Source organism: Halichoerus grypus, chromosome 8, assembly GCF_964656455.1.
Source record: "Halichoerus grypus chromosome 8, mHalGry1.hap1.1, whole genome shotgun sequence".
In the NCBI taxonomy this organism is placed as follows: domain Eukaryota; kingdom Metazoa; phylum Chordata; class Mammalia; order Carnivora; family Phocidae; genus Halichoerus; species Halichoerus grypus.
In genome coordinates, this window is record NC_135719.1 from 130,457,448 (window position 1) to 130,481,537 (window position 24,090).

At 35.5% G+C, this 24,090-nt stretch overlaps 1 protein-coding gene across 2 annotated transcripts in view; it reads right to left on the reverse strand.

Moving 5' to 3' along the window:
• CEP128 (centrosomal protein 128) overlaps positions 1 to 24,090 on the reverse strand; it is a 387,410-nt gene that overhangs the window by 335,303 nt on the left and 28,017 nt on the right. For both annotated transcript variants that reach the window (XM_036093994.2, XM_078054045.1), the window contains 4 exons: positions 18,015 to 18,141; positions 16,656 to 16,774; positions 13,207 to 13,298; positions 11,086 to 11,158 (listed from right to left, as the gene is read on the reverse strand). In XM_036093994.2, coding sequence (XP_035949887.2) covers positions 11,086 to 11,158; positions 13,207 to 13,298; positions 16,656 to 16,774; positions 18,015 to 18,141 — 411 coding nt within the window. The remainder of the gene's footprint in view (positions 1 to 11,085; positions 11,159 to 13,206; positions 13,299 to 16,655; positions 16,775 to 18,014; positions 18,142 to 24,090) is intronic.

Genomic DNA, 24,090 nt, shown 5'->3' on the forward strand with positions numbered 1-24,090 from the left:
TATTCTTTCTCATCAATTTCTATTTACATTTCTGTATTAGTTAAGATACAATTTAGGAAGGTAGTTTATTTCTATCTCATATTACAGTCCAGAAGAAAGCAGGACAGGTGGAGGCTACTCTGTTTCCTAAGGTCATTCCAAGATCCAGATTCCTCCCATGTGTTGCTCTACCTTACCCTAGGTTGTTATCCTCTTCTGCAAGGTTGGAGTTGGTTAAGTGCTACATCCTTATTTCAACCCACATAAAGAGAAGGAGGAAAACAAATTACTGGACAAATGGCTTTGTTTTCAAGCTCAGAAGTTGCACAGGGAAACTGGGAAATGTCATCTCTACCCGAGTAACCATGTGCCTGGACAAAACTGCTGGGGTCAGGGGATGATAAGAGGAAGAGTATGGGGATCTGATACAAAAGGGAAGAAGAAACTCAATATTAGAGGCCACTTAGAATTAAAGTAACACATATTAAAATTTTAAGGTAAGCCACCTTTCATCCTTCTTGGAAAAGTGGAAGATAAATGCTAATTCTCAATTGAATGTATCAAAAGAGGTCATTTAAAATACCAATTTTAAAACTGAGCTATATGTAACAAATTACAAATGCACATACTTTAATTCCTGTAAGTCCACTCCTAGAAATTTATTCTACCAATTTACTTTTTCATGTGAAAAATGGCACATGTACAAGATCACTAATTGCAGTGTTGTGTATAAAAGAAAAAGACTTAAATAACCTAAATGTCCATCAATAGGAGACTGATTAAATTATGGAACATTCATTCAATGGAATGCTTTAAATTAGTAAAAGAATTAGAAAGCTCATTAGATGCTAATATGGAATACTCTCATATCTCAAAAATACATTAAATGAAAAAGGCAATATACAGAACAGTGTGTTTAGTATACTACCTGCTACCAATTATGTAACAAAAAGGAGAGGAGAGCAAGGCCTCTCTCAAGGTGGTGACATTTCACTGGAGACCTGAATGACAAGAGGGAACCAGCCATGCAAAAACCTTGGGAAAGAAGAGAAGCCACAGCAAGGACCCTAATGTAGGAATAAGTTTGACAAATTCAAGGTACATACGGAAGCCCAGATAATATAGGTACTATTAGCCATCACAAGGAATTCTGAATAGAAACATGTTAGGTAGAAATTTAAAAAGCAGAGATATAAATCACTGTGATGATGATTTTTTAAAAATCAGTTGACTGTGAAAAACAGTATGGAGGTTCCTCAAAAAAAAAAAAAAAAAATAGAACTACCATATGATCCAGTAATTCCACTATTGGGTATTTACCCAAATAATATAAAAACACTAATTCAAAAAGATATATGCACCCTGTTTATTGCAACATTATTTACAATAGCCAAATTATGCAAGCAACCCAGTGTCTATCGATAGATGAATGGATAAAGAAGATGTGGTATAAATACACAAGGAAATATTATTCATCCATAAAAAAGAATGAAATCTTGCCATTTGCAACAATATAGATGGATCAAGAAGACAAAATGCTAAGTGAAATAAGTCAGTCAGAGAAAGACAAATACCACATGATTTCACTCATATGTGGAATTTAAGAATTAAAAAAAACAAATTTAAAAAAAAAAAAAAAAAAGGACAAACCAAAACAGAAACTCTTGACTATAGAAAACAAACTGATGGTTGCCAGAGGGGAGGTGGGTGGCGGGATGGGTGAAATAGGTAAAGGGGATGAAGAGTAAACTTAACGTGATGAGCACTGAGTAATGTACAGAATTGTTGAATCACTGTATTATACACCTGAAACTAATATAACACTGCATTTTAACTCTACTGGAATTTTAAAATGAATGAATGGATAAATAAATAAATATCACTTGGCTACTGTGAGAAGCACAGATGGGGAAAGTGTAAAGAGAAAGAGAACAAGTTCAATGCAGGCCACCACAGCATAAATGACAGTGGCCTGGACAGAAGTATTAGACAGAAGTAGAAGGAACTGAGCAGGACTTCAGTAATAAAAAGGACAAGATTTTTATAATGGGTTGGGACTGTGGTATGAAGAAAAGATCTACAGTGAATACTGGATGACCTCTGGATGGCTGTGATGCCATTTCCTGACATGGGGAAGACCAAAGAAAGAGCAAGTAAAAATAGTTCTAAATGGAAGGGCATGGACTCTATACCTAATGACACAGCATATATTGATAACTTTTGAATAAGATAATTCCCAATAAGAATTAAAGACTACAATTATTAATGCCTCCTCACTTTTTTTTTCCATTTCTGAGACCTAAAGGAAAAATATTAACCATGTTACTTAATTGATTTGATTCAATTACATTTACTACTAAGATAGGAAAAAGTCCTAAATCTCTATAGTTATAAAAATAGCAAAATAGCAAAATACAAATTAAAATAGCTTTTAATGTTAGCATTTAATGAAAGAAGACAAAATAAGGCAAAAGCATTCTGTTTCTGGGATTGTATTATGGTTTTGCTGATTATGTTGTTGAATATGTTGATTCCTCATACCTTGAACAATATCTGCTGGTTTAAAATCTGTTTCAGTAAATATGTTGTATATTCTGTTGCTGTAACCTATGCAATAACCATGTTATCCTAAATGCAGTGTTGACAGAAGTCTCAGAGTTCAATTAATGACCAACTCTTCCAGAAACAGCTGGATCCATGTTTACAGTGACCCTCCTATAAAAACCTAAAATAAAACTGACTTTTCCTTCATGAATAATCAAACTTAGTAAGTACTCATATCACACTCAGATGGATAGAACCTAGACAGCTAATGAACTGAAATTTCCCCTGTGGTATGAGGCCCATGCAATATTGACTGTTTATTACCAAAATTAAGTCTTGACAGAAAATATTTTCCAGAACATGTTATAAATAATAACTATGGGGCGCCTGGGTGGCTCAGTCATTAAGCGTCTGCCTTCAGCTCAGGTCGTGATCCCAGGGTCCTGGGATCGAGCCCCGCATCGGGCTCCCTGCTCCATGGGAAGCCTGCTTCTCCCACTCCCCCTGCTTGTGTTCCCTCCCTCGCTGTGTCTCTCTCTGTCAAATAAATAAATAAAATCTTTAAATAAATAAATAAATAAATAAAAAATAAATAATAACTATGCCCTTCTAATGGGAAGTATAAAAGAAACCAAACAAACAAAAGTCTATGAATCACAAAGGACTAACAAATCAAATCTTGGCATGTCTGATAGAAACCAACACTTCTTGCCTCTCAAAGAAAACTGTGTCTTATAAACTTTCAAGATATATTTTAGTTACTGAGAAAACGCATGATAAACAACTGTGGCCTCAGAATAATGCACAATAAATGCGAATAACAGTGGGTACCAACAGAAACCAAAATTGGTGAGAGACAGTGGCAGTCGTTCATTTTTCTTTATATATTTGTACAACATTTTTAAAGTTTTCCACAGTGAACGTGCATCACTTTGGTAATTTTATTTCAAACTTAAATCTGGAGGGGGGAAACAGCTGCAGCCTCTGAGAACTTTAATGTTCAAATAACAAAACTGCATATTCTCTGACAGCATGCTATCATGAATTCACAAATACAACACAATATGTCAAACAGTTATAAAATGTAAATGTTGACTTCAACTGGAATAAGTGAGTCAGAAAACCTATATTAAGCCTTGTATAAATTGGAAGCAAATATCATGTGACCTTCAGAAGACCTTCTAAAATTCAAAAATATTTAAGTTTTGCATTAGACAATTGTTTCTTAATCAGGATTACATACACACACATGAGGTATGAGATGCCCTCAATTAGGAGACACCCCTACTTTGAAAGCAAGTTACAGAAAACACAAAACAAACCATAGCAACACAACCTGATGGGAGAAACTAGCAGTTGAACAATTCAACCAAGAGCACAATTAAGCATGTATAATTTTCCAGGTTTAGACAATATAAAAGGATACATCCTGAGGAGCTGGGCACACTGGACAGCTAGGTAAACTGGTGAATTGTATACACCAATTATACCAATGAGCTGAGCACTAGTGAGGTGTAACATCCAGTTGTGCAATCACAGCTCTACCTGATGTGGAATAATTCTTGATACATGGTAATAAGGATAAAAGAAGTTGGACTTTCTTTGAATTCAGCTGTTAACTTTAAGTTCAGTAATTATGTTTCAGACCCCCATTAACACTCTTGACTGTAGACGGTACATACTAGTTTTATTTGCTATATAAAAGAAATAAAAATGAAATAACTCATTAAGGGTTCTTTGTAAGCAGTGAAAGGTAAAACATTAACAAATGCAAAGTGCACTATGCAAATTAGTATTTTCAAACTCCAAACTCAAACTATCCCAACTAACATCATCAAAAAACAGCATGACAGTACAACTGTCCACAGCTTACTCAAAACTACAAAAATCTCAGCAGAACATTGAGGATATCTGAGTTTGGAGCAAAGCCTTTGTTAAAAGCATGCTCACAAGTTGTATAGCTATGTACCAAGTTAAAGGAACCTCATACAGTGGATATAAAACAGCAAAACCCTGTTAGAAATAGCATTAGAAATATCAAATATAGTAATAGAACCATATATATATGAAAACATTCAGGGAGTTCCATTTCGAAAAATGACATTCTAGATAATTCAGACCAAACCTTCCATTAAAAATAATTCAAAAAACTAGAAATTTTAAACACAAAGCAGTTTTAAAGCCCTGGAAAGATATATGAGACCAAGATGAAAGAGAAGAAATAAATTCAGAGACGTTAGTCCATCTTTTCTCCCTGAAATATCAGCCCACTTCTGAAAAAGCAATTGTGATACTGAGAAGCTAAACAGAATTTTTAACAGATGTGTGGGGCTACAGAGGAAAAACCAGAGTTGAGAGCCTTTCCAAGGAAGGGGGTGCCTAGTTAAACTTCCCCAACCCCACCCCCAGCCTTTGGGCTAAATTCCTGAAGAGTCATCCACTAGCAATAAGGTGAACTAGAAATAGTTGAAACCCAGCACTGAAGTTTTAACATTGAAATAGCTCAACAAAAATAATAAGGTAATCCATGATTGCTATGGCCCTTAATCTATAACAAAAAGTAAATATATATTCTAATACATAATAATTATTAAATTACTTATCCTTATCAAATAAGAATGAAATATATTTTCTGTCAAACAAAAGTAACGAGATAATCAAAAATAAACAGTAGGAAAAACAATGTGATCAAAATCCAAGAAAAATAAGAGATAACAGAAATAGAAACAGACCTTTATAAGATCTAGACAATGAAGTTATGACACACAGATACACAGACTGAGGATTTGGGCAAAGAACTACAAAGTTAAAAACAATGAAATCCAAATTCTAAAGTGAAATATGTGATAACTGAGAATACAAAATCAGTGGGTGGGTTAATAGAGTTGATTCAGTTGAAGAAAGAACAGGTAATTAAATAAAAGGTCAAAAGAAAATAGTCAAAATAAGGAATAAAAAACAATGAATTAATACTTATAAAAATGAATATAAGAGACAAAGGGAATAGGCACAAATCAAAAGAACACAACTAAGCTCATCATAGTAAAACTGAAGAAAACCAGAGTAAGAGGAAAAACTCAAAAGCAAATTAGAGAAAAATATATATTACCATACAAAAAGCACCAACAAGACTAACAGCCGACTTCTCAACAGAAACAATGGAACTAAGAAAATGATGAAATATCTTCGAAATACAGACTAGGGGAAAAAAAAAAGGACTATCTAGAATTTTATATCCAGTGAAAATCTCTTCCAATAAAGAAAGTGAAATAAAGACATTTTCAGACAAATAAAGAGAGGATCTGTCACCAAAGAACCCACTCCAAGTGAAATTCTAAATGGGATTCGTTCAGGCATATGCAGATTCACTCTGAAGAAAATTTCAAAGTATGTTCTTAAGGCAGATGAGGAATCTCAGGATGCAAAAAGGAATGAGACATGGAAAGAAATGAAGAAAGCTGAAGATGGGGCACCTGGGTGGCTCAGTCAGTTAAGCATCCAACTCTTGATTTCGGCTCAGGTCATGATCTCAGGGTTGTGAGATCAGGCTCCATGCCTAGCGTGGAGCCTGCTTAAGATTCTCTCTCCCCCTTGGCCTCTGCTCCCCCCCCAAAAAAAAAATATTTAAAAATTAAAAAAGACAAAGATTGTTAATTTTTTTAATGTTAAGTGATACTCTATAAAATGGCATAAAAGTATCAAAGTCCAAAAATAAATCTTAAAATTAATGTATAACACATAAGATCTCTAGACAAAAAAACTATAAAATCTTAATGGAAGAATTTGCTCTGTTCATGAATAGGAAAATTCAACATTATAAAAATGTCAATTCTCTCCATGTTGGCCTATACATACAATGTAATCTAACAAAGATCCTAGGTTTTTAATAATTTCACATGTTGATTCTAAAATGTATTATGCAGAAATGCAGAGTAAAGAATACACAGGATAAACCTGAAGAACAAAATGGAAGGATTTACTCTACCATCTCACAACTTATCATAAAACAACAGTAATCAAGACAATGTGATATGGGCACTGGAATAGATAAATGAACCAGAGGATTGAATAAGTCCAGATACAGATGTCTGCATATATGAACATCTGACTTACAACCAAGACAGGACTGTAAAGTAATAACAAAGGGGTGGTTCTTTCAATAAATGAAACTGAATCAATTAGATATTTATCTAAACTGTATGATCCCTACTTCATACCTTAAACATAAATTCCAAGTAGATATTAGATCTTAATGTAAAAAGTAAAACAATAAGCTTTTAGAATATTACATAAGAAAATATTTTCATGATCTGAGGATAGGGAACAATTTCTTAAACAGGTCAAAAAAGCACTAACCACAAAAGAAGAGATAGAAAAATGAACTAGATTAAATTTCAACAGAAGACCCCATTAAGAGAGTTTTAAGGAGACAAAACAACTCTAGACAATTAGAGACAACACCGCAATACATATAACTTACAGAGTGCTCATATACAAAATAAAGACCTCCCACAAATCAGTAATGAAAAGACAAGCAACCCAATTAAAAAAAAAAAAAAAAGTGGGCAAAAGAAGCAACCTGGCATCTCAAAAAAGAAAATAGCCAATAGTCACTAACAAGAATGGAGAGGATTCCTACTTTGAAAAAGAAAACCAAAGCTGGTGGCATCACAATTCCAGACTTCAAGCCATATTACAAAGCTGTAATCACCAAGACAGTAGGGTATTGGCACAAAAACAGACACATAGATCAATGGAACAGAATAGAGAGCCCAGAAATGGACCCTCAACTCTATAGTCAACTAAACTTCGACAAAGCAGGAAAGAATATCCAATGGAAAAAAAAAAAAAAAAGACAGTCTCTTCAACAAATGGTGTTGGCAAAATTGGACAGCTGCATGCAGAAGCATGAACCTGAACCACTTTCTTATACAATACACAAAAATAGACTCAAAATGGGTGAAAGACCTAAATGTGAGACAGGAGTCCATCAAAATCCTAGAGGAGAACACAGGCAGCAACCTCTCCGACCTTGGCCGCAGCAACTTCTTGCTAGACACGTTTCCAAAGGCAAGGGAAACAAAGGCAAAAATGAACTATTGGCACTTCATCAGGATAAAAAGCTTTTGCACAGCAAAGGAAACAGTCGACAAAACCAAAAGACAACCAACAGAATGGGAGAAGATATTTGCAAATGACATATCAGGTAAAGGGCTAGTATCCAAAATCTCTAAAGAACTTAACAAACTCAACACCCAAAGAACAGATAATCCAATCAAAAATGGGCAGAATTCCTGAACAGGTATTTCTCCAAAGAAGACATACAAGTGGCCAACAGACACATGAAAAAATGCTCAACATTACTTGGCATCAGGGAAAGACAAATCAAAACCACAATGAGATACCACCTCACACTAGTCAGAATGGCTAAAATTAACAACTCAGGAAATGACAGATGCTGGCGAGGATGCGGAGAAAGGGGAACTCTTACACTGTTGGTAGGAATGCGAACTGGTACAGCCACTCTGGAAAAAGAGTATGGAGGTTCCTCAAAAAGTTAAAATTGGAGCTACCCTATGACCCAGCAATTACACTACTGGGTATTTATCCCAAAGATACAAATGTAGTGATCCAAAGGGGCACCTGCACCCCAATGTTTAAAGAAGCAATATCCACAACAGCCAAACTGTGGAAAGTGCCCAGATGTCCACTGACAGATGAATGGATAAAGAAGATGTTTGTGTATATATACACACACAATGGAATACTACTCAGCCATCAAAAAATGAAATCTTGCCATTTGCAATGATGTGGATGTAACTAGAGGGTATTATGCTAAGTGAAATAAGTCAACCAGAGAAAGACAATTATCATATGTGGAATTTGAGAAATGAGACAGAGTATCATAGGGGAAGGGAAGAAAAAATAAAACAAGATGAAATCAGAGAGGGAGACAAACCGTAAGAGACTCTTATCATAGGAACAAACTGAGGGTTGCCAGAGGGGAGGGGCATGGAGGGAGGAAATTGGTGATGGACATTAAGGAGCGCACATGATGTAATGAGCACTGGGTATTATATAGGACTGATGAATCACTGAACTCTACCTCTGAAACTAATAATACACTGTATGTTAATTAACAGAATTTAAATTAAAAACAAAAAAACAAAACAAAAAAGGAAACAAAAACAAACAAAAAGAATGGAGTGGATTCCTAACAGACAATTCAGTAGGAAATTGGGGAAAAATATCAATGATGTGATAAATAAGGCCCATATCAGGCCAAAAGATGAGAAACTCTAGAAAAGACAAAATGTGAAAAATGTTCATCATCTAGTAATGATGAAAATGCAAATTACAACCATGATGAGACACTATAAACACCTAACATACTGGCTATAATTGAAAGACTAATAATACCAAGTATTGGAAATGATGAAAAGCAACATGAATTCTCCTGCATTGCCAGTGGGAGTGCAAATTAAGGCAACCACTTTGGAAACCTGTTTATTAGTATCTACTAAATGTGAAGGCACCTATCAATTGCACTACATGTTACATACCAACAGAAATGCATGTACATAGGCACTAAAATCATGAATAAGATTACTCACAGCAGCCTTATTTGTAATAGCCCAAAATTTGAAATAATTCAAATATCATGTTAAAATACATTGCAGTAAATCTATACAATGGAATACCAAAGAGCAGTAAAAATGAACAAACTGGAAGTACTTGACACAACGCCCAGAAATATCATAACCTTAAGGATTAGCAAAAAACAGACACAAAAAACCTTGCCCTATAGGATTCCACTTAGTAAAAATTCAAAACAGTCAAAATTAACCTATGGGGTAAAAAGTCAAAATAGTCATCTCTGAAAAAGAAGGAGTAATTAGTGATTGGGACGGGGAATGAGGAGGCTTCTCGTGCACTGGTAATGTTCTATTTCTAGATCTGGGTGGTGGTTACATGGGCCTGTTCACCTTGTAATAATTCACTGAGTTATACACTTTTCTGTAAGTAAATGATCTCCAAATTTAGAAAATTAAAAATTAAAAAAAAAAAAAAAAACAAAGCTTCAGCAGGTTCTGCTGTAAGTTGACAGGTTCCACTCTAGAATATATGACAAGAGCCAGAAGATCATTTAGTAAGTTATAAAGGATCTGGGAGCTACATTCTTCAAAGTATGTGTTCAGTTCCTGTTTAGATAGTATGTAAATCAGACAATGGCACAGACTTCTTGCTGTGTGAACCACTGCAATTAACTAAGAAAGGCTCCAATGTGTTAATCTCAGAAAATACTTTTTTTTTTGAAGTATGATACTTCAAGTATTTTAGACTGGCACAACTTAAACTGAAGGTTTTGGTATGCTTTGAAAACTCTAGGACTTTATGTAAAAAAAAGGAAGTATCCCATTTCCTGATCACACATCAGCATCACCTGACATATCATCAGGCACTAACTGCGAAGATTTTGTCTATTTCAACAAAAGAGACATTGTATCTTCACCTCTCTAGGGCACTTCGGAGGAAATCAGCACCAAAAGCACAGGAGGAATGTGCTTTTATGTGGCCAAATGTTTATTCAAATTTTTGAAACGGGCAAATTTCACTGCAAGAAGAGTAACTAAGTTGATCTCTTTAAAAATAGAGCATATCCATCTCTTAGCATACGTGGCCAATAAATTCAAACTCCAAAATAAACTCAACATATCTATGTAAAGAACTGTAAACACAATAAAAACAGCAGAAAAAAGTATCTGCCTATATTCAGAAACTTTCAGTTTGAATAAAACATGTTAAGAAAAAAGTCTGTCTGCTACCATTCCTGGTCTTGAAAAAACAAAAGGTACGGTGGGATATGAATAAATACACATTGCTCCTGAAGTTGGTAAATTTCCAAGTGTAACTGACAATTTCTATTGATTTTTTTCTCCTAAAAAAAACAGAGAAACAACTGATGATGCAAAGAAACAGACACTGTATGTACTTCATTTTTCACTTTAATTCCACAAGGACAGTGATTTGATAAAAAGAAACCACTGAATAATGACTGTCAACAGTCTGAGTTTGAGATAATAAAACTTGAGAATTAGGGGTATTTTCAATTGGCATCATGTCCAACAACAACAGACAGCAAGGTCTTTGCAGCAATTCTGATTACACATGTATGTGAAATAAAAATACTGAAAATACTTAATGAGTGCTACAGAGTCACTACCAAGAAATTCCATATTTTTCAAACATCATTTAACACAAGCCATGGAATCACTGGGTCTCTTCTGAATATTCATAAGGAAACTCTAAAATATTAAATAATAATTCTATCTCTAATATATTACCACTATAAACATTTAAAACTTTAATACCCAAAATTTATTAATATTTTATAAGAAGTACAAGAATATATTTTAGACAAAATGGCATATATCACCCAAAAAGTTAAAATCTACTAAACTTGACTATGATTATGATGAGCCCAGCCACACTATCATCTGCATATGAATTTATTTATTTATTTATTATTTATTTATTTATTTATTAACAGAGAGTTCTTACCACATCTGGTTTTTGGGCTTCATTAAGTTTTTCCGTCAATTCTTCCAAAGCTCTTTTTGTTTCAGCATCCGACCTAGGCAAAGAAAAATATTTTAAGTTGGCTGAGAAAATATACACAATTAGTTAAATTTACAACATAATAGTTATTACATAATACTCTACTGTAGTGGTTCTTAAACATTAGCCAACATATGAAACACCTGGAGGACTTATTAAGACGGATTGCTGAATCAGTAGATCTGCAATAGTGCCCAAGAATATGCATTTCTACAAATCCCTAGCTGATGCCGATGGTGCTGATTTGGGAATTACACTTGTGTTACAAGTAAGCAGAATGGGATCCTAAAATCTTCCTCATTCACAAAGTTAAGTCACCAGGTTTCACAAGAAACTTGACTTCTAATTTGGCTTAAGTAAAGTTTCTCTGCCTCACACATGCCTCTGTGTCATACAAACTATCAGCAGACCATACCAGCCCATGGATCAGAAGATTCCCAGTTCACCACTGCACATCCAAATGATCATTTAAACTAAATAAATAAATCATCCCTACAACTTCCCCTTTGTCTTCTTATAGGATAAATTTCTAAAATTCATGTTCCTAGTGCTTAATTTGTACCCTTTCTTCAAATGTGTAAAAGCTACATAATAAAGCAATCCAAGAACATACTATATTAGAATGCTGACACCATTCTACTAATTTTATTAACTTGTCAAAACTAAACACCTAGTTTTTAATTAACTAACCCTTACTGGCTTAAAAGATTAACAATAAACATAGCTCAACAATATAGCTCAAAATTCAGGAACTTAATTTCTTTATTCATACCAGCTATATCAAGAAATGATCTTGAACCACAGGTGGTTCCATAAGTGGTAAAGAGCAAATACTCTGGGGCCATATGCCTACATCTGAATCCTGACTAGACCACATACCCCATTTGAACTCCAGCAAGTTGTTACTTCATCTCTCTGTGCCCCTTTCCATATCCAAAAATTGGAAAAAATAATAATGATAATAATAATAATTTGGGTTGTTGTAAAATTTAAACCTAAATCTATCTGACATGAAGTAACTGTTCAATAACATTAACTACTAGTAGTAGGAGTAATAGTAAGGTATTTAATTCTTATTACTAAATTTCCTGCCTTCCTCATTTAAAGGCAGGTAAGTTATATAGACTACAGTTGATAATCACAGATTTACATTTATAGCTTTGACCCCATCTTTGCTATAGCAACACAAAGCTGGTGTGTGGAATGATTTTGTCAGCTGGAATGGGAGTTAGCAAGTGAACTTGGTAAACAAACTTCCACTCAGCTTTGTTGTTCCCTCATCACTGTTGTCTATAGATTGTGACTCTTGAGAAGGGATAAAAAGTTTGGTTTCTTGTAAAAATATGGCCTCCAAATGAAAAGCAACTGTCACTGCTGATGATGAAAATGAAAAGACAGTGAAGAAATTTTAAATAAAGTGATACTTGTTGGGGACTACCCAGAATTGATAAAACTGCAAAGACTTGTCAGATATAAACCACTCACTTTTGAAGATTTCAACTGAAAGCTAAAATATCAGATTGGTCTCTGCCTCTGCCTCTCACCCCCTCCAATGTATTTGCAAATCGACCTCTTTGCTAAGGTCTCACAATGTATCTCTCTGTAATGGCAGCACTCCAGTATAGTAAGTTAAAATGTTTTTAAAAATATGAAATTAGGGGCACCTGGGTGGCTCAGTCTGTTAAGCATCTGCCTTCGGCTCAGGTCATGATCTCAGGGTCCTGGGATCAAGCCCTGATGAAGGCTCCCTGCTCAGTAGGGAGTCAGCTTATCCCTCTCCCTCTGCTCCTCCGCCTGCTCATGTACGAGAGCGCACGCTCTCTCTCTCTCTCTCAAATAAATAAGTAAAAATCTTTAAAAATATATATGAAATTAATTTGTCTAACAAGGAGTCATAGTACATTCTAAATTCAAAGGATTTTTAAACTGTTCCTTTAATAAATTTTAAAATACTAGTATAAAAACAGCACTGTTTTTTAAATTCATGTAAATATGTCAATTACAGAACTTATTGTGTTCTTCTAATAACTCATGCCTCCAACAAAAACCATATTCTGCTTTTACCGGCTTCTTCTGGCAAGTTCCCGATTGAAATCATCTCCAAGCCGAACTTGTTCACTGCTCAGGTCTCGGAGGGACTGATGAAAAGCATGAAGCTGGTAAAGACAAAACACAGTTATCCATTTAGGATTCTGTTTAATTCTTCCATGAAGATTCACGAAGGTTAGTAAGAACTTATTTTTTGCACTAATGCCCAAATTTTATAATGTTATTAAGACATAATAAAATACATGTCTATTCTGAAAGAAATATTTTTCCAAAGAAAAGCAATTTTTAAAAAGTTACATATAACTTTTTATATATAAACCATCACATCCTTTATAGTACAGTAATTCTGGGCCTTTTAGATACCCTAAAAAAAAATTTAAAAAAAAGTCAGCAAACTTTTTCTGTAAAGAGTACAACAGCAAATATTTCAGGCTTTCAGGCTATATGATCGCTGTCTAAATTACTCAATGCTGCCATTTTAGCACAGAAGTAGCCATAAACAAATGAGCATGGCTGTGTTACACAATAACCCTATTCAACTAGACCACATGCCATAGTATGCCAATCCACACTGCAGAGAAACTCTTACCCACGTGCACCAGGAACCATGTACAATAATGTTTGGAGCAACACTGTTCATAATGAGAACACCGAAAATAAACCAAAAGCCCATTAAGAATAGAATGGAGGAGCGCCTGGGTGGCTCAGTCGTTAAGCGTCTGCCTTCAGTTCAGGTCATGATCCCAGGGTCCTGGGATTGAGCCCCGCATCGGGCTCCCTGCTTTGCGGGAAGCCTGCTTCTCCCTCTCCCACTCCCCCTGCTTGTGTTCCCTCTCTCGCCGTGTCTCTCTCTGTCAGATAAATAAACACAATCTTGAAAAAAGAAAAAAGAACAGAATGGATAAGGTGCCTGGGTGGCTCAGTTGGTTAAGCAACTGCCTTCAGCTCAGGTCATGATCCCGGGGTCCTGGGATTGAGTCCCATATCAGGCTTCCCTTGCTCTGTGGGGAGCCTGCTTCTCCCTCTCCCTCTGCCTGCCATTCCCCCTGCTTGTGCTGTGAAATAAATAAATAAAATCTTTAAAAAAAAAAAAAAAAGAATGGATATAAATAAATTGTGATATATTCTCCCAGTGGAGTATAATATAGCAGTAAAAATGAAATGCTCAAACCTACCTACACGTTAGTAAGGCTGAATGTCAAAAATGTAATATCAATTGAAAAAAAGCAAAAGAAGACATACATTATTATTCCATTTATATAAAGTTTAAACAAAGGGAATACTAAACAAGATGTAAGTAGTGCAAATGTTTTGTTTTGTTTTATTTTTAAAGCAAGAGAATGATTAATATAAAAGTCAGGATAGCTGACAGCCCTTGGGGAAAGGAAGAGTGTAAAAGAGCCTTTAGGGGTATGATAATGCTCTGATTCTTGGCCTGGGTGGTGGTTACATGAATTTTTCTTTAAATTAGTGTACTTTTAACTGTAAATATGTATACCACATATGTATGTGTATACTATAATTTACAACAAAAAATTAAGTTATAGAGATTTGCAGAAACAACAAATTCATTCATTTCAACAAATGCACATTGAGCAACTAATCAGTGCCGGCAATTCTGGTAGGAAACAAGGGGCTCAGAATTTAACATGGGAGATAGACATGCAAACAAAATGACAAATGATGTGCAGGGCATTAAGAAAGTACACAGTCGGGGCTCCTGGGTGGCTCAGTCGTTAAGCGTCTGCCTTCGGCTCAGGTCATGATCCCAGGGTCCTGGGATCGAGCCCCACATCGGGCTCCCTGCTCGGCAGGAAGCCTGCTTCTCCCTTTCCCACTCCCCCTGCTTGTGTTCCCTCTCTCACTGTGTCTCTCTCTGTCAAATAAATAAATAAAATCTTAAAAAAAAAAAAAAAGAAAGTACACAGTCAATGTGGAGCTAAAGGTCATCTTAAGAGACTTAAATTCAGGAAGAACAGTTAAAAAGAAAGGAGTGGAGGTAATACAGTAAATGAAGAGCAGACCATTCACTTGGGTTTTGCCATGGTTTTCCAGTTTTGCAAATCAGAACCCTAGGACTCAACCTTGACACCTCCTTTTCAATCATTCCCACCCTCCCCAAATGGTCATCTGATCTTCAAGACCTTTTATTTTACCCACCAAATAGCTTTTAAGTCTACCCCCAACCCCATTCTCTCCAACTCCATTTATCCTAATCCAAGTAACTAGCATCTCACACCCACAACACAGCAATATCCTCTTAATTGGTTTGCCCACACTGATTCCATTTTTCCACACTAGAGGTGGAGTGATCTTTTCAAAATAACTGTCACCCCCTTACAAGGCTGTGCAGAGTCTCAGCCCTTCATATGTCTTCAGCCACATGGCCTTCTTTAAGTTGCTCATAGGTGTTAGCTTCCTTCTGCCAAAGTATTTGTTCTACCTAAAATGACTCACTCAACTTTCAGGTCTCAGCCCATCAGCCTTTCTTCAGGAAACCTTCCCTGACTGGGGCAAGTCCCTCTACCACACACTCCCATGGCCCTATGCTTTCTGTTGTAGCTTGCAACTCAGCTCACAGTTAAGGGTGTATTTGTGTACTTATTTGATTAATAAGTAGCACCCCACCCCCCCCCCACCCAGATTACAAGCTCCAGGAAAAGGCAAGTTTTACTTATTCCTGTTTCCAAGCACAAGCACTGTCCCAGAATACTAGCACTAAATAAACAGAATGAAAGAGTAAATGAATCATGCTAGGATATTGTTCTCTGCTCCAGGCTTCATTATATAATCCACTCTAGCAAGTTGCACCTACCAAAAAAATAAGTAACACAGTAAAGGAAAAGTTTCTACAAGGCATCTTCTTGTGCACTTGGTTCTGTTACTTCTATCTTAAGCTATAACAAGTAAAAGCTACAGGTGAGTATCCTGACAAACTTTAAGCCCGCAATCCTGAAACAACCAAAACACAGACGTCAAAGTCAGCAACATCCTCTAGTCCTTATCTAATTAATTTAGCTACCCAAGGCAACAAGAAACATTTTTTCAGCTCTTGTAGGGAAGTTTAAAGTAGAAAAAGAAATATATCTGTAGAACTAATACATCCAAAATCTTCAGTGAATACATGAAATACATGAAAAAAGTATAAGTAGCTTCTATTAAGTAGCTCCATCAGCGATTCAATAATCAGAAAAACACTAATGAAAAAAATCAATAGGTTAACCACACGACTAACTTGTTTATATGAAACAAAGTAGCTGACTTAGCAGGCTTACAGAAGAGTGAGCCACCCGAACAAGGAAACAAAACATGTCCAGCTTAACTCACCTTTAAATGTTCCACAAAACATCCTCCTCCATTACAAAATTCAAAGTAAATGATAATTATTTATTGAAAATAAAATAGTTTACTTGGTTTAAAAATATATATATATCAAATAGAGATTACAGAATAATACAAAATACCTGGCCCACGTCGTCAGGCTCCCGAACAAATCGGACACCAGTTCTGGACCTAATTCGCTTAGTACCCTGTTGATCCCCATAGTCCTTGAGGGGTGAGGTAGGTGGAAACCGGTAGCTCTCTTTAGAGATAAAAGAAAAAAAGAGAATAAAAACATGCAGAAGAAACAATCTAAAATTTTGTTCAGAAAATATATATACACAGGCCCTAACCCAGACTATTTCCCAAGTATCTTGCTAGGGCCACAAAATCAGCACTAATCTTGCTCTTAAAGCAGATAAAATGAGCAACAGAAATAACCTGGAGATAGAAAACATCAAAGATTTTAATTTGCTATACTTTTCAAAGATGTAATATAGTATTTCCCTTATTTAAAAATAATAAATTGGCAAATAAAAATAACTTTGTCTTTCTAAAATATAAATTAATAAACAATTTTTCAAACAACAAAGTAATCTAAAATCTGAACATTGTTTAAAAAAATCAATAAAAACTACATAAAAATAGCTAATTGTGTCCAATTTTTAATCCTTATTATGATCAACAGCAATATTAACAATGTGGGCTACTAATGTTCACTTCTATGTAAATCACCTCTCTTCACTGCAGACTTCTCTGTTCTTTTCTATTCTAAGTCTTTTCCATTCAAATGTGATCTCAGTGTTGTAGGAAAGTATTAAGATTAACTACAGGCAAACCAAGTGTTACATCTTTAATCCAGCTGTTGAAATCTAGCTTGGCACCAAAGATAAAATTCACCTGTTCTTAACAAGTGTCATAGGATAGTTCTTAATCAGACTTTGAAAAACTATGAAGCCGGGACAAGACTTCTCATCTAGAAAGTACACCACACAGTAAATCCTATTTGTGTATTCGTTTTGATTAGGGACAGACAATTAAATCCAAGTTTTGTCAAGTAAAACTCTATGTAGTCTATCAAGTCTGAGAACAAAAGCAATAGAATAACAAAGTCCTACTGAACATATTTCAAAATAGTCACCACAAAATTACTGACAACTGCATCTTCTTAACCTTATTTGTATGATATTGTATATGGGTCCTATTTCTCCAAAGACTAAATGTATCCAATAATGGACTTCAGGAATATTTGTAAAACAAAAAAGAGTTTTCAAAACATCTGAAGAGGGGCGCCTGGGTGGCTCAGTTGGTTAAGCGACTGCCTTCGGCTCAGGTCATGATCCTGGAGTCCCGGGATCAAGTCCCACATCGGGCTCCCTGCTCAGCAGGGAGTCTGCTTCTCCTTCTGACCCTCCCCCCTCTCATGCTCTCTCTATCTCATTCTCTCTCTCAAATAAATAAATAAAATCTTTAAAAAAAAAAAAAAAATCTGAAGAGTTTACCTGTCACAGTGCCACCATCGAGGTCACTTGCACTCAGACTTGTAACAGAAATACTTCTCCCTCCTGAGTTTCTCAATAAACGTTGACTCCGCAGTTGGCCTATTGATTGTTCCAAGCTTTCTTTTAACTAAATTAAAGAATATAATGAAGGAAAAGTTATTCTCTCTAAACAATTCCAAATACAAACAAACAAGAGATTTTTAAAGCGATTTCTGAAATTATCTGAGTTCCAAAAGAGAATTTATATCAGAAAAAATTTTGAAGTAAGGTATGTTAAGAACTATAAACATAGTAAAGATAAATATTCTCAGAACCAATTCTAACATCTGGTTTTAAAAGGCATCTGTTGCTACCTATTCCGTCTATCAGCAGAATGTGAAAAACTGATCTACTACCTAAGGGCTTACAAAACCAGATTAAATGTCTAATTGATGTGCCACCCATACTTAGAAACATAACAAGGCCATATATCTGAAAGAAGAGAGAGCGTCTGCCTTCCTTCTAAATATTCCTTCAGAAGCCCCAGGTCTATAACAAATAGGAAACTAACCAGTTATCACAGTGACTTCTGCTATTAAAATAATGTACATTGCCCAATTGCATATCAGAACATCGTTTTCATTCATTCAAAGACTTCAAATACCAGAAAACTATGTGGTCAGATGTCAGACTGTTAATACATACTAGAGAATAGAGTTGTCCAAACGCTCTCTTCAGATTATTAAGGAGTCAGCCAGTAGGGGATATAAGACAACTTTTAGACCTAAAGAGCTGCATTAAATAAAAAGACACCAAATACAAAGAATAATGTCCAGAGCTATACACAGCTACAGACCTGAAAAGAGGATTCAACTGAAATCCAAGGTAACAGAGAGAAAAGCTGAGGGAAATCCACATACCCTGAACTACTGGGCAACTTCAGGTCTAGATATCTTATCCAAGGATAAATAAAAAATAATAAAAATAATGCATAGATCCATAGAACAAATCACCCATAACTCTTTAAAGAGAATGTTAAAACAAATGATTGACAGGACAGGGTTTCCTAAATTCAGCCAGAATTAAAGAGTAGAAGACCACTTATGGAGAGAACAATTTGGTTTCCTTGGGGAACCGTGCAGGAAAAAAGCAACCTCAGTTGAAGAGAAAGCACAGATGAAACAGAATATGAATGACAAATGAGCAAATCCTTTCTCATTTTGGTTATTTGGATTTAGCTCTTCTGCAGAACCAAGGATAAAATGTCTGGATTAAAGAAATAAAATTTCAGGAATGCACCTCTAATGTTGCTCTCATTTCTGGGGGGTGGGGGGGAGGCTAATATTTCTGCACTCCTGTCCCCTGCTTCCCTAATTTGGAATATACAAGATACCATCCTGCCTGAGCATTCACTGGCTATAGGACCCAGTCTATTAATCCAGAGAAATACAAAGAGAAGGCCCAGGAAAACAAGGTCTACCTTGAGAATCATTTATACGTAAGTAAAATAAAATTAAATCTAACATATAAGTAGACCAACGATTTTACAGTGAACACGAAATAGTGTATCAGTAACCTATGATAAGCTCTGAATAAAATTAAACCATGTTAAGAAGCTCAAATCTAAACTGGAACATGAAAAAGGGATTAGAAATATAAAATGACTTTAGATCACACAAGTTAGTGACAGAACCAGCTCTATTAACTTTTTCTGTGTTTATCTTTATTATTCACATCTTTCAAGTGAGGCCTGATGACAGTATCCTTTTAGAAACAAAAGCGGTCATTTCTTGTTATTGCTTTTCTTGTGGATAGTCTGCCCTTTCTAGCTCTAATTATTAAGATTTTGTTTGACTCTGTCAATGGTTTTACTGTGATATAACAATGTGAAGTTTTATATGTAGCTATCCCATTTTTGACCCATAGAGATCATGGAATCTCTACCTTGATATCTTTCCTGTGTTATAAATTCTCAGCCATCATCTCTTCAAACATTGTTTCCGCCCTTTCTCTCCTCCCTCTCTTTCTGAAAATCTGGTTATATTCAAGTAATCTTTCTACCAAATCCTATATGTCATTCATGCTCTTTTCTATATTATTCATCCTTTCATTTGTCCATTTTTCTTTTTTGGGTATCTTATGCTGGCCTAATTCATTAATTCTCTCTTCAATGAAATACCAACTGCTATTTAATCCATACTTTAACAGGATTGGTCTATTTATTTGCTTATTTTAGTTATATTATTCAGTTTCTGTAATTTTCATTTGGTTCTTTTTTGGAGTTTCCAATTCTTTGTCAAAATTCTCAATCTTGTCTTTTAATTTCTTGAACAGGTTAATCAGAATTTTTTTTATATTCTTATGTATGTTTCTATTGTCTGGTTTTTTCCCTTGATTTTCAGTCACCTCTTATATTTTCTTATGCCTGATTATCATGCAATAGACATTGTATATGAAAAATTGTGGAGATTATTTAAAGCTCTGGATGATGACATCTTCCTCCAGAAGGGATTTGGTTTTGCTTCTAGCAGGAAGTCAGGCTAGGGTCACTAGGAAACCCAAATAACCTTAATCTAGTTAGGAACCAAGATGATTCAAAGCTGGGCTTCTGCCCCCATCAGAACAGGTCTATTTTCAGTTCATCACTTCTCTCATTTTCAGCTCATCATTTTTCCTAGGCTATCATTCTTTGGTGTCTCCAATGAAAGCCTGTAGATTCCTGAATTCCAGTTTTGGTCTCTCTGGCCTCTCCAGTCTATGGAAAGCTTTGATCCTATCCTCTCTGCTTCTAAGCCATCTCTTTTGAAATCAGCGACCGCCTTACACGAAGAAGAGTCACAAATGCACAACTCATCCTTCTGGACTTCCATTTTTGACAGATCTTTACCAGATCTAGACTACAAAATCCCTCACTTGCTTGGTTGTTCTCTGATAGATTCATAATACTTTTTACTTTTCTTTTTTTTTTTTTTTTTTTTTTGCCTTTCTAGTTGTTCTGAACAGGTGAGGTTATCCAAAATAATCTTATCTAGCAATGCCAGAAGGAGAACTTGCCATCATCCTTTTCATGTGGGCTTACTGCTAACAAATCCTAAACTGTAGCTAAATGCTGATGAATAAAATGAATTTACACACACACACACACACACACACACACACACACACTCCCTACTAATAAAAACAACAACAAAAAAAAAACCCCATCATGGAACCATATGGAAAATATTACACAATAAGAGAAATGATCCATTACCCCAAAATCTAGAAGTAATAACAAATGTTGGAAATTTAATCATTTCAGAAATAAGATAAAAAGTTAGACAAACTACCTAGCAACCTCATTTTAAAATTCTAAAAAGATCTATCATACACCACTGAATAGATGAACAGGCTGATATATAAAGACCAAAAACTATAATGTAAAAGGTAAATGAGACAAATATTTTTTAATTACTCCTACAAGTATCATGGCAAAAACAGGTCCTCCTCCTAAGATACAAAACTGAAAATATAATTGAATTAAAACCTACACTTCATGGGGCACCTGGGTGGCTCAGTTGGTTAAGCATCTGCCTTGGGCTCAGGTGATGATCTTGGGTCCTCGGATCAAACCCAGTGTCCAGCTCCCTGCTCAGCGGGTGTCTGCTTGTCCCTCTCCCTCTGACAACCCCCCCACCCCCACCTGTGCTCTCTCTCTCACTCTATCTCAAATAAGTAAAATCTTTAAAAAAAAAACCCTACACTTAAAGTAGCAATAACACAAGAGATACTGCATAAAATCTAATTGTGATATATGAAACCAAATCTGATAACTCCTAAAACATAAAAACACAGAGATAAAGAAATAATAAAATTATAAAAATTGTTTTAAACTCTTCAGGATTTTAACCCCTAACTAGGTGCCAAAACAAATCAAACTTGAAATTAAATGGGGGGAAAAAAAAAACACTAATAAAACTCAATTTAAGATTAATGTACTATGATGGATGATGTTGTTTTGCTGAACGCTAAGTCAATGCTCCACACAAGACTGTGGTGCTGACTCCAGTAGTACAGGTTCTAAGAGTTTAGCATGGCTACCCGTGCAGGTACCAAATGATGGTTCCATTTTCCACCTATGTCCCCTATCTGAAAGACTGGAAAAGCAGCATCACAGAATATGTTATGCCATATTTTTCACCTCAACTTGAGATGAATGTATTATTTACATATTAGGTCTATTCATTTACCGCCATTCATTTGATATTAGACTAAAATAATTGAAACATTACTACTATGTACTGGTACGAATACAAATAAAACTTGGGCACTGAAACTGAATGGCAATTATAAAATAGTTTATCCAAATTGTCAAGACATGCTTTTAAACTTAGAAGTCAAGAAGTCCTCCTCTAGGCAGGGGCGCCTGGGTGGCTCAGATGGTTAAGTGTCTGCCTTCAGCTCAGGTCATGATCCCAGGGTCCTGGGATCATTGGGCTCCTGGCTCAGCAGGGAGCCTGCTTCTCCCTCTCCCTCTGCCTCTCCCGCTGCTCATGCTCTCTCTCTGTATGTGTGTGTTTCAAATGAATAAATAAAATCTAAAAAAAAAAAAGAAAGAACTCTCCCTCTAGGCAATGATGAAATAATTTGAGCATCAATGGAAATATTACCTACAATGGATTCAAACACTTCAAATATGCATAAATTTGTGAGTTAATAATCTTCAAAGGAGAAAAAAAACCACTGGTCACTACTGAGCATGCTAGGAAACGAACTCATTATTTTGGAAACTAGCAGATAAATGAAATTGTGTAAAACTACATAAGCTTTTAGATTAACATTAAAATAAAAATATCAGGGCACCTGGGTGGCTCAGTCGGTTAAGTGTCTGCCTTCAGCTTAGGTCATGATCCCGGGGTCCTGAGATCGAGCCCCGCATTGGGCTCCCTGCTCAGCGGGAGCCTGCTTCTCCCTCTCCCTCTGCTGCTCCCCCTGCCTGTGCTCTATCTGTCAAATAAATAAATAAAATCTCTAAAAATAAAGGAATGAATAAATAAAATAAAAATATAAAACTTTAAAATTCTCACAGAGCTCTGAAAGTTCTGTGATGGCTCTATGTGAAAGACTCTAATTAGAGACAAAACAGAAGTCAAATTTAATGAACTGAAAAAAGAGTATATAACTCTAAAGGACTGACCACAGTGCAAAGCAAGTCTATGAAAGGGAGTCATCCAGGCGTCAATGGGTAGTCCAAATAAGAGGTGTGATCATTGAAAGCATCATGATTCAGAAAGACCGGAGGGAAGCCGGGCAGTGATTTCCTCAGAGGTGCTACTTTTGCTTCTGCTTCGGTTCTTATCCACATAGTTCACACCACAGCAGCTAAAATTCTCAGTTTTGTTTTGTTTTTGTTTGTTTTGTTTTGTTTTTTGAGGGCACAATAAGACAGTATGTAAAATAATTAGAACAGTGCCTGGGGAAGATTAGTTTGCTCAGTATATAGTTTTTCTAGGATGACTGTAGGCAATGCATAGAAGAGCAAAAAATAAATGGAATGAAAAAATGGGATGTTTTACTCTGGATAAACTCTTTAGAAGAATTTATCATTCCCTAAAAATGATTTCACTAAATTCCTCTGGCTGTATACTTAGGGACTCTTGAATAGCAACAGTATCGATATTCCCACTAACAGCAGCTATCTCTTTATAACTCCACAAAGAACTCCTTCATAATATGATTCACATTTCATTTCCAGCATTATCACTTTTCACTTTATTGTTTTACTATCAGCCGATCCCTTATTATTTATTTTTGTAAAAGAGCACACCACAGGTTTATCATTAGAAGGCAAGAAAGTAACACAACTGTATGTTTTACTATCTGTGAGCAATCAGCAACAGACTTCAAAAGCAGTCATCTCTTATTTACATAGTAATATGTGAACTGAAGAGCTAGTAGCAAAGTGTGTACTTTTTGCAGTTACTCATAGTTACTAAACTTTGTTAACTGAAATTCAAATTGTGTTGTTTGGGGACCAGTGTTATTTGGCCAAACTGAGGAATGAAACTCATGCATATCAAAACCAAGCCACAAGGACTGCTTGTATTTACTTTCCAGA